This window comes from Bison bison, unplaced genomic scaffold (genome assembly GCF_000754665.1).
Source record: "Bison bison bison isolate TAMUID 2011002044 unplaced genomic scaffold, Bison_UMD1.0 scf7180017864472, whole genome shotgun sequence".
Classification (NCBI taxonomy): Eukaryota; Metazoa; Chordata; class Mammalia; order Artiodactyla; family Bovidae; genus Bison; species Bison bison.
The window spans coordinates 11,799,216-11,811,024 of NW_011495033.1; the positions used below are offsets into that span (position 1 = coordinate 11,799,216).

Consider the following 11,809-nt stretch of genomic DNA (forward strand, 5'->3'; position numbering starts at 1 on the left):
GCATGAAAGTGAAAAGTGAAAGTGAAGTCGCTCAGTCGTGTCCAACTCTTAGCGACCCCATGAACTGCAGCCTACCAGGCTCCTCTGTCCATGGGATTTTCCAGGCAAGAGTACTGGAGTGGGGTGCCATTGCCTTCTCTGCAGATATACACTAGTAGACATAAAGTAAAAAATAAGGATTTGCTATTGTTAGCCGAGGGAACTGTATACAATACCTTATAATAACCTATAATGGAAAAGAATTGGGAAAAAATAGAAAACTGAATCACTTTGCTTTGTACACCTGAAACTTACACAGTATTGTGATTCAACTATGGAGTGAAGTGAAGTGAAAGTCACTCAGTTGTGTCTGACTCTTTGCGACCCCATGGACTATACAGTCCATAGAATTCTCCAGGCCAAAATACTGGAGTGGTAGCCTTTCTCTTCTCCAGGTGATCTTCCCAACCGAGGGATCAAACCCAGGTCTCCCACATTGCAGGTAGATTCTTCACCAGCTGAGCCAGCAGGGAATCTACTCTTTGCGACCCGGTGTTCTGGAATTCTCCAGGCCAGAATACTGGAATGGGTAGTCTTTCCCTTCTCCAGGGTATCTTCCCAACCCAGGAATGGAACCGGGGTCTACTTCAATTTAAAAAAATGGAGGGACTTCCCTGGTGATCCAGTGGTTAAGACTCTTTGCTTCCATTGCAGGGGGCACAGATTTGATCTCTGGTCAGGGAACTAAAATCCTGCATGCCATATGGCACAGCCAAAAAAAACCCCCAAAAAACAAAAAACATGACTTTTAAAAAGAGTTAATGTTTGAAAGAAATTTAAAGCTCATTTGCGTTTAAAAACATATTCAGAAAAATTAAGAAAGTAAGTTAGCAGAATTACCAGGTGATGAAAGTTGTCTTTTTCTTTTTTAAGTATTATGAATAACTGTTAGAGCTTGTAGAAAGAGCTTTTCCTTGTTTTATATTTAGCTGTCATGTTAAATTTTCTCCATCTCACCCCTTTTTCAGGGAGCAGTCCTACATGGAAAGTGTCGTGACTTTTCTGCAAGATGTTGTGCCTCAGGTAAGTATCTCTGTGGTTTCGGGAATAGCATGTCTTACTCTTGGCCAGGGAAGTTCTGAAATATTCTGTTCCCTGAGTTTGACACCAGTATCATCAACTTAAGAAAGACTTTTAATGTTTTAGCATTGTGAGCACTGGTAGTGTGGAACTATTCCTGCTGTTACTATTAGATGTGCCTTAGTTTTGTGCTGATGTTGTCATAATTATGTTTCTTTAGGACTTGATTTCCTAAGAGGAATCAAGGTGAGGTACTAGTTGAGAGATGGGGCTTGGGAATGCCTATTTGGGTTCTGTTTCCAAAATCTTCTCTTGTCGTAAATGTTGCCTGTTGAAAGTGAAATAAGCAGTATATGCTTTGCATTTGGTTAACGAGATATTATATTAACCAAATACTGAGTGCAGATCTGTATCACTTTCATATTGAACAGTAGTTTTATGCCAGTTAGAGCTTGTCTTGTTACTCTAGGGCTTCCCTGGTGGCTCAGACGGTAAAGAACCTGCCTGCAGCGTGGGAGACCTGGGTTTGATCCTGGGTCAGGATCCCCTAGAGAAAGGAATGGCTCCCTACTTCAGTATTGTTGCCTGGAGAATTCTGTGCACAGAGGAGGCTGGGGGGCTGCAGTCCATGGGGTTGCAAAGAGTTGGACACAACTGAGTGACCAACAGTTTGTTACTCTAAGAGAGTAAGCCCTTTACTGTTCACTAACTGTGAGAATAAAGAATGAGAGTAACTCTCCTGGGATCATCTCTAGTGCACCATCACCCAGACTTCAATTAACATAGGTAACACTTGGCACACTTGTTAAAAATAATAATTTCCAGCCCCATCTCCAGGTGAGTTTGTCTTAAGGGAATTGAGGCGGCCTCCAGTAACTTGTGTCTCTAGGAAGAATCTCAGGTGATTCTTGGGAAACAGTATCTTTGGGAAGTTGCTGGTTAGTGGAGTTCCTAAAGGGGGAGGGTTCTGGTTTTCTCTGGTACTGTCAGTGTTCCGACTGGCATAATATCTGTAATTGTAGTGATGAAAAAGGGCATTCATAAATCCAGTGTCCCAGCTTTAGGAGAAGGTCCTGGAAAAGTCTAAAATCCAGATTTCAATTGTATTACACCAATTGTATTCTTCAAATAAGGGAAAATATTAAGGCATATATGGTCTTCCTTTATTATATTCAGTCAACTTTGATGAAAAAATAGGTCATGATGGCAAGATCTCTGGGGCCTGTAAGGCAAAATAAATGCTTTGTTTTCTTGAGGAGCTTGGTTAAGTAGGGAAGTCAATGGCTTGAAACAGTCAGAGATAGTAGTGACATATCAGTAAGATATCAGAGATAGTAGTAAGATATCAGAGACAGTAGTAACATATCAGTAAGTGCTGCACCTGGTAGTAACCGGCTGAATATTTAAATGCTCAGGGAATGCACAGCAAAGGAAGAGCGAAAGAGTCAAGTTCCAAAGGACATTGGAAGTGGGGTCAGTTGAAATGAATGGAAATGTGATGGTGAAGGAAACTGCCCAGCTGGGGATGGTAGGCAGCAGAATTGCTGTGGCTGTAGAGACTCTTGTATAGCCCAGGCTTAGAGAGCGATCAGGGCCAAAATCCAATTTGGTCTTCTACAAACTGTACCTTTCTCTTAAGCCCTGGGCCTTGATATGAGCTAGTTTTAAGGGAGGAGCGTTTGAACATCTTGATAGTCTACCTTCCCATTAGAATGCCCCTTTATAACATTTTTCAAAGGCACCTTTTGCGCTCATGGAAACCCTGCAGAGCAAGCAGTTTTTTGTCAGCTGGAAGAGAGAGGCTGCGATCAGAGGCTTTGAGGGACTAGTTGGAGAGTTTTCTAGAGAAACAAGAATACTGGGTTGAGCAATAGATTGAAAATAGGGGGCTGCTAAAACTGATTGGGTTTTAGCCAAGAATGTTATGATGGTGCAAGGTGGAAGATTAACTTAGTTTTTATGAGGATTATACATCAGGAAGGGGATGAGCTATGCAATTGACTGTGAAGATTGGGATCAGAGTTAGGTACCTGTGGAAGTAAAGATGTAGTTATGGATCTAAGAAATAGAATAGTCATTTAAGAAGTTTGCATTGTCTAAGTCATTATTCTAGTGACTATGGAAAGAAAACAAAAATTCAGGCAGCAGACTTGACTCAACCAGGCGCCACCAGTCGGGTGCTGTGTTAAGTTAAGGGATGCTCAGTGCCTGTCCTAAAGGCTTCATAGTCTAGAGACCTGCCTGGTGGTCCAGTGGCTAAGACGCCATGGTTCCAATGCAGGGGGCCTGGGTTCTATCCCTGGTAAGGGAACTAGATCGCACATGCTGCAACTGAGTTTATATTCTTCACTTAAAGATCCCATATGCCACAATTAAGACCTGGAGCAGCCAAATTAAAAAAAAAAAAAGCTTCTTGGTCTTGTGCAGTAGTCAGGCAGACCCTTTTTTTTAAAGGGCCAGAGAAGTTTTACAGCTCATACAGTCTTTGCTGCAACTGCTCAGCACTGCATTTTACATAAAAGAAAGGGTATGGCTGTATTAAAATAGAGCTTGATTTATGAACACAGGTTGTTTAGTCACTAAGTCGTGTCCTACTCTTTGACACCCCATGGACTATAGCCTACCAGGCTTCTCTTTCCATGGGATTTCCCAGGCAAGAAAACTAGAGTGGGGTGAGATTTCCTTCTCCAGTGAACATAGGTGGTAGACCAGATGCGATGACCCATGGTCCCTTTTTTCCACATTTAATCCAGAATAGAATGGGAAAGACTAGAGATCTCTTTAAGAAAATTGGAGTTACCAAGGTAATGTTTCATACAAAGATAGGCCCAGTAAAGGACGAAAATGTCAAGGACCTAACAGAAGCAGAAGATGTTAAGAAAAGGTGCCAAGAATACACAAAAAAACTGTACAAAAAAAGTCTTAATGACCGAGTTAACCGAGTGATGATGTGGTCACTCACCTAGAGCCAGACATCCTGGAGTGTGAAATCAAGTGAGCCTTAGAGTCTTACTACAAACAAACCTGGTGGAGGTGATGGAATTCTAGCTGAACTATTTCAGATCTTAAAAGATGATGCTGTCAAAGTGAATGCATTCATTATGCCAGCAAATTTGGAAAACTCAGCAGTGGCCATAGGACAGGAAAAGGTCAGTTTTCATTCTAGTCCCAAAGAAAAGCAATGCCAAATAATGTTCAGGTTACCCCACAACTGCACTCATTTCACAGGCTAGCAAGGTAATGCTGAAAATTCTTCAAGTTAGGCTTCAACAGGACGTGAGCCAAGAACTTCCAGATATACAAGCTGGATTTAGAAAAGGCAGAGGAAACAAGATATCAAATTGCCAACATCCGCAGGATCGTAGAAAAAGAAATGGAATTCCAAAAAAAAAAAAATCAACTTCTGCATCATTAACTACGCTAAAGCTTTTGACTGTGTGGATCACAACAAACTGTATAATATTCTTAAAGAGATGGAAATGTTAGACCACCTTATCTGCTTCCTGAGAAACCTGTATGCAAGGACAGGAAGCAACAGTTAGAAGTGGATATGGAACAAAGGACTGGTTCCAGATTGGGAATGGAGTACGTCAAGGCTGTATATTGTCACCCTGCTTATTTAACATATGCAGAGTACATCATGTGAAATGCTGGACTGGATGAATCACAAGGTGGAATCAAGATTGCTGGGAGAAATATCAACAACCTCAGATATGCAGATGATACCACTTCAATGGCAGAAAATGAAGAGGAACTAAGGAGCCTCTTGTTGAAGGTGAAAAAGGAGAGTGAAAAAGCTGGCTTAAAACTCAACATTCAAAAAACAAAAATCATGGCATCCGGTTCCATCGCTTCATGGCAAATAAGTAGGGGATATGTGCAAAAAGTGTCAGATTTCATTTTCTTGGGCTCCAAAATCACTGCAGACAGTGACTGCAGCCACAAAATTAAATGACTCTTACTCCTTGGAAGAATAGCTATGTCAAACCTATACAGTGTTTTAAACAGCTGGAGACATCATTTTGTGGACCAAGGTCTGTCTAGTCAAAGCTATGGTTTTTCCAGTAGTCATGTATGGATGTGAGAGTTGGACCATAAAGAAGACTGAGTGCCGAAGAATTGATGTATTTGAACTGTGGTGCTGGAGAAGACTCTTCAGAGTCCCTTGGATTGCAAGATCAAACGAGTTAATTTAAAGGAAATCAGTCCTAAATATTCATTGTAAGGACTGATGCTGAAGATCCAGTACTTTGGCCATCTAATGCAAAGAGCTGACTCACTGGAAAAGACCCTGATGCTGGGAAAAATTGAGGGCAAGAGGAGAATGGGACAACAGGGAATGAGATGGTTGGATGGCATCACTGACTCGATGGATATGAGTTTGAGGAAACTCTGATAGTGATGGACAGAGAAGCCTGCCTTGCTGCAGTTCATGGGGTTGCAAAGAGTCAGACACAACTTAGCGACTGAACAGCAACAAATCCAGAATCTGCCATTTTGCATTCAGCCACTTGGAAAATGATACATCTTTGCTGAGATATGTTCCAACTCCTGCTTTATCCTGGGAATCACTGAATTCATGGAACCTAAAAATTATTCTCTGGGTTTCCAAATATCCCTAAGAGGGAGAAAATGTGTTGTCAGACTTATATCAGTTTCTTCAGCTGTCACAAATAGTGTGAATTCCCACTGTGTTTAACAGATGTCATTGATGGCTGATAGAAGCCCTAAGCTGTGCCCTTTGATTCAATAATTGTACTTAAGAAAACTTACTAAAAAATTCTCAGAAAAAAAAAGTTACAGCCAAGAACTTTTGAGTGAGAAATTTTGACATTTTTCAGTGTGAAAAATTGTAGCCACAGGACTTCCCTGGTGGTCCAGTGGCTAAGACTCCATGCTCCCAATGTAGGGGGCCAGGGGCCAGGGTTAGATCCCTGGTCAGGGGACCAGATCCCACATGCTGCAACGAAGACCCAGGGCAGCCAAATCAATCTAAATAAAATTATAGCCTGCCCAAATGTCAGTAATAGTCAAGCAAATTATATGTGGTCTCTGTAGAATAATTTGCTATAATTAAAAGTAATACTTTTGACAAAGAGCATGCAATGGAAGTTATTTTCTTTCCAGTGAAGAAAAAACATACCTACAGTGATTGTTGCTGTATTTTTTTAAATTTAGTAATAACTCTGTGCTTATGAATGTGTATATGTTTTAGAAACTAGATAAGGAATAAAAGGAGAAATAACAAGTCCTGTATCAGTAATGGGATAAAACCTTCAAATCTAAATAAGAGAGCAGTGCTGTTGGATCTTGACTGAAGGAGGGCTAAAAATCAGTGCTGGGGGAGAAATTATGTGTCAGTACACTGACCTCCAGTAAGATAGCAGATAAACCTGAATGGGGGCCTTCCCTGGTGGCATAGTGGGTAGGAAGCTGCCTACCAATTCAGGGGACACCAGTTTGATCCCTGGTCTGGGAAGATCCCACATGCAGTGGAGCAACTGAGCCCGTTCACGGCTGCTGACGCCTGCACTCTCTAGGGGCCTCCAGCCACAACTAATGAGCCCCTGTGCCTAGAGCCTATGCTCCGCAGTAGGAGAAGCCACCGCAGCGAGAAGCCTGCGTACTGCAACTAGAGAGTAGCTCCACTGTCCACAACTAGAGAAAGCCTGTGTGCAGCAGCGAAGACCCAGTGCAGCCAAATAAAGCAGTGTGTACAGATCAAAAAAAAAAAAAAAAAATCTGAATCGGCACCTGGTGAGTCTATACTTCACTGACAGACGACTCAAACATGAATAAAGGATATCATCGAAAGCTGGGAGGCAAAATGACATGATGTCACTTGCCTTCTAGATGCCAACCTGCAGGAAGGCACGCAATATGCTTCAGTCAACTTCATAGAATTTTCTAAAAAATGCTTAGTAGCAGTATGTCTGCTGAGGAGAGATGAAAACCTGAAGACGTAGCAGAAGTGTTGCAAGCCTTGTGAAAGTCTTGTTTCTCCCCGAAGGGGAAAGAGAAGTCTTAAGAATCCCAATCCACTGGAGAGCCTCTTTTAACCTTGTTTCATATTGCATGTTGGCCAGCAGTCAAAGGAGAGCATCATGCAAATGTTGCAGAGGAATTGGGAGAATGTTGATTAAGGAGATGATAAGCTGCCTTAAGGGTTCCCTGGTGGCTCAGCAGTAAAGAATTCGCCTGCAGTGCAGGAGAGGTGGGTCCAATCCCTGGTTCGGGAAGATTCCCTGGAGGAGGAAATGGTAACCCACTCCAGTATTATTGCCTGGAGAATCCCGTGGACAGAGGAGCCTGGTGGGCTACAGTTCATAGGGTTGCAACGAAACTGAAGTGACTCAGTGCACATGTGCACACAAGCAGCCTTATGCTAAATGGAAGAAGATTCGGAAATGTATTATTGCTTTACCAGGTTAATGGAGAGCCTCACATAGGGAAAAAGGGGTCGTCCTAAATGCAGTGTGGTATCCTAGGTTGAGTCCTGGAGCAGAGAAAGGACATTAGTGGAAAAACTGCTGAGATCCCAATAACGACTGGGGCTTAATTAGTAGTAAAGCACCCGTGTTAAGTCACTGGTTTTGACAGAGGTACCATGGTAAGGTAAGATTTGGTTAGATTAGATAGTTAATAGTAGGTGAAATTGGTTGACTGGTATATGAGAACTCTCGGTGCTATGTTTAATAATCTAAAATTATTCCCAGGTGAGAACTTTAATAGGCAAAGCTTTGTTTTGTTTTTTTCTAAAGATTTTTTATTTTTGGCTGCACTGAGGCTTAGTTGCTCCTGCAGCATGTGAAATCTTAGTTTCCCAACCAGGGATTGAACCCGCCTCTCCTGCATTGGAAGGTGGTTTCTCAACCACTGGACACGCAGGGAATTTCCAAGAGTTTTCAAGGATAAGAGAGCAAGACAGAGGAAGAAGAGGAAGAAGATGAGGATGAGATGGTTGAAGATAAAGTAGATGAATTAGTTGGTTCTAGTACAGATTTTCCTTTTCTCTAAGTATAATTGTACCATACATATCTCAGGTTGTTTTTTTTTTTAAACAAAGGCAATTGAAATCACATGAATGTGTAAGATAACATTTTCTTTTTGTTTGATAAACCTACTATTAAAATGATCCTGTCTTTTAGTAATATCTTTAGTGGCCATTAACATTGTGTAGTACAGAAAAAGGCTGTAAGGTGACATGGAAATTTGAAGCAAGTCATGTATAACACATTATATATTGGATAGTAGTTTTTGTAAACTTTTGATACAGGTTATGTTAAATAACTTCTGTGAACTGAGTATCACTTTATAACTGAAAATGTTGCAGCTTTCTGTTGACAACCTCAGTGCTTGCAAGTATATACAACCTAGAAAATCTAGATACTTTTAAATAAAAGCATTTACTTTGTGGAGATGACTCCCTTTGAATACTGACGGGAGACTTCCCTGGCGCTCCAGTGGTTAGGACTTCACCTTCCAGTGCAGGCGGCGCAGTTTCAATCCCTGGTCAGGGAGGTAAGATTGCACATAACCTCACAACCAAAAAACCAAAAGATAAAACAGAAACAATATTGTAACAAATTCAATAAAAACTTTAAAAATGGTTCACTGTAAAAAGAATGCTGGTGGATACTGTTGATTCTCTCCCAGTGACTTCACAGCAGTTTATGCTTATCTTCGTGACCCTTATGGGCTTGCAAGAAAGCTTATAGGTTGGGTCTAGAGGCAAAAGAGACTGAAAAAGTAATGTGTTTTTTCCATTCCCAACTCTGGCCAGCACCCTCCACCTGGAACTGGTAGTTAGTGGAAAGTAATGATCTTGACAATTTTAGGTACAGTATAATTGCTTGATCCTAAACACTTGGAAACTAAATCAATATATGTGGTGGTTTGGTTTATTTCTTCAGCTTTATTTGTTGACCAGTAAAGGAGATTAGTTTTGTTTTTTTTTTTAATTTTATTTTATTTTTAAACTTTACATAATTGTATTAGTTTTGCCAAATATCAAATGAATCCGCCACAGGTATACATGTGTTCCCCATCCTGAACCCTCCTCCCTCCTCCCTCCCCATACCATCCCTCTGGGTCGTCCCAGTGCACTAGCCCCAAGCATCCAGTATCGTGCATCGAACCTGGACTGGCAACTCGTTTCTTACATGATATTTTACATGTTTCAATGTTATTCTCCCACATCTTCCCACCCTCTCCCTCTCCCACAGAGTCCATAAGACTGTTCTATACATCAGTGTCTCTTTTGCTGTCTCGTACTCCGGGTTATTGTTACCATCTTTCTAAATTCTATATATATGCGTTAGTATACTGTATTTATGTTTTTCCTTCTGGCTTACTTCACTCTGTATAATAGGCTCCAGTTTCATCCACCTCATTAGAACTGATTCAAATGTATTCTTTTTAATGGCTGAGTAATACTCCATTGTGTGTATGTACCACAGCTTAGGAGATTAGTTTTTTGAGTGTCTTTGAATTATAGTGACACTTCCAATAGACTCTGATCATTGTATTTTAGGTTTCTGCAGTTCTTAGGCTAAAAACCCTTTTCCGACCAAGATTATTAGATTCCTAAATAGCTTTCTTTGAAAATAAAAATATTACAAAATGTGCCAGTTCTCAAGATGTAGGATTGGTGAGGTTGGAGGGGTTCAATTTTTGTTTTGAACATCACTGGTATTCATGCTATAAAACATTTTCATTCAAATATTTCTGTTTACTATACAGGCTTACAGTGGAACACCTCTAACAGAAGAAAAGGAGAAAATAGTCTGGGTCAGATTTGAAAATGCAGATTTAAATGGTATGCTTTTAACTTTTGGTGGGGGGGCATATGAATTAAATGTTTGAGGTTGACCTGATCCAAAAAGAGAACCCTTACCTTTTGTCAGGTTACTTTCTCTTAAAATGAGTTTTTAAGTTTTCAAAAAACATTTATTTTCAACTATAGAAACTTGATTAGAATTAATATTGTAAGTCTTAGAGTCACTGTACATGTAGTGCCTAGCCTTAAACTTTAAGTCCAAGTAAGATAACAATTTCTTAGAGAAAAAGTTTTTCTAATTCAAGTTTGGTCAGTTGTATGGGATTTATAACAGCACAATAAAAATTAGTGTTGAACTTTTTAGACTTTGAAATATTTTTCTGGACTTCCCTGGTGGTCCAGTGGCTAAGACTCTGTGCTCCCAGTGCAGGGGGCTCGGATTCAATCCTTGGTTGGTGAACTAGATACCACACGCTGCAACTAAGAGTTCGAGTGTCCCGGCTGAGGAGGCTGCATGCTGCAAGCAAGGCTTGGTGGTGGTGCTGGTTTGGTTTAGTTGCTAAGTCGTGTCCGACTCTTGAGACCCCATGGACTGTAGTTCACCAGGCTCTTCTGTCCATGGAATTCTCCCGGCAAGAATACTAGAGTGGGTTGCCATTTCCTTCTCCAGGGCATCTTCCCGGCTCAGGAATTGAACCTGGGCCTCCTGCGTTGGCAGGCAGATTTTTTACCAACTGAGCTATGAGGGAAGCCCAGGCTTGGTGTAGCCAAATAAGTAAATAAAAGGGAAATTATTTTTTAAAAACATTATATTCCTGAGCAGAACTTATGCCAGTCCAGGGCTTTTTTGTTCTCAGACACCTTCCTTCCACATCATTGCTCCTTCCTGCTCCCTCTTACAAAGGGCTGCTCCTTGTCGTCTTCTGGCTGAGTTTGGGAGGCACTGGTAGGAGATTGGAAGGGAGGATGGGAGCAAGGGAGAGTAGTATTCCCTCTTCCTCTCTTTTGGCAGCTGCATTTCCTCCGTGCTTCTCTCTTCCCCTGGGCAGCTCTGCTTGCCTTTCTGCGGGGTGACCCCAGCACTCTGCTTTCCTCCCTGTCTTCCTAGCTTAGGGGTGGTATTGGCTTCCTGCTGTTGCTAATTCAGTAGGCCACCATCTGTGGAACCAGTTATCTGTATTAAGTTCCCAGTTATGAATACACTGACTTGTTTTCATTTCCCAGTTGGACATTGATGGGTACCTTACTCTTGAGTCTTTGTCTCCTCTGGGACATTTAAGATTCCGCATTTTCCTTTAAAAACTACTGTCCAGAACACAGGAGGCTGTCACTTCCACAAATCAGTTTCTTTTGGATTTGGATTCTCTGTCAGGTGGTTTGTTTACATGGCAACTTGTTATGCCGTCCATGCAGAGTAACACATTCGTTTGTATAGGTGGTTATTTATGATACATAACCTTTTCCTACAGTATTTCTCTCTGAAACCTTTTTATATTCAAAATTTCCTTTCTCTTCACGACTGTCAAATTTCCTTGTTGCTAGTGTATTCTTCCTTTTCTTCTCTCCCTTCTTTATTAAGAACTACTTACGTGTTTGTCATCTTTAGTTTCCTGTCACCATTTCCTCATGAATTCAGACTCTATTCTCTTCTGCAAGTGTATTTGCTTTGTGGATGTCAATGTATTAGAGGACTTTCTTGATTTAATAAGAAAGGAAATGTGGTCATGGTCTTGAAAATATTAGACAATAGCAAAAAATTATAAAGCATATGCAGAATGTTAAAAGTAGTTGATCTTTAAAAGGTTTATGTCAGCAGTAAAATGACTTTAAAAAAAATCACATAATTGGGACATTCCTGGCAGTCTAGAGGTTAGGGCTCTGCACTCTCACTGCCTGGGGCCCAGGTTCAATCCTGGGTAAGGGAACTAAAATCTTACAAGTCTCACGGCATGGTCAAAAAAAAAAAAAAAA

At 41.0% G+C, this 11,809-nt stretch overlaps 1 protein-coding gene across 6 annotated transcripts in view; it reads left to right on the forward strand.

Annotated features, from left to right (window-relative positions):
- BCAS3 (breast carcinoma amplified sequence 3) overlaps nucleotides 1-11,809 on the forward strand; it is a 591,772-nt gene that overhangs the window by 5,538 nt on the left and 574,425 nt on the right. For all 6 annotated transcript variants that reach the window (XM_010861584.1, XM_010861585.1, XM_010861586.1 and 3 more), the window contains exons 3-4: nucleotides 1,008-1,062; nucleotides 9,802-9,877. In XM_010861584.1, coding sequence (XP_010859886.1) covers nucleotides 1,008-1,062; nucleotides 9,802-9,877 — 131 coding nt within the window. The remainder of the gene's footprint in view (nucleotides 1-1,007; nucleotides 1,063-9,801; nucleotides 9,878-11,809) is intronic.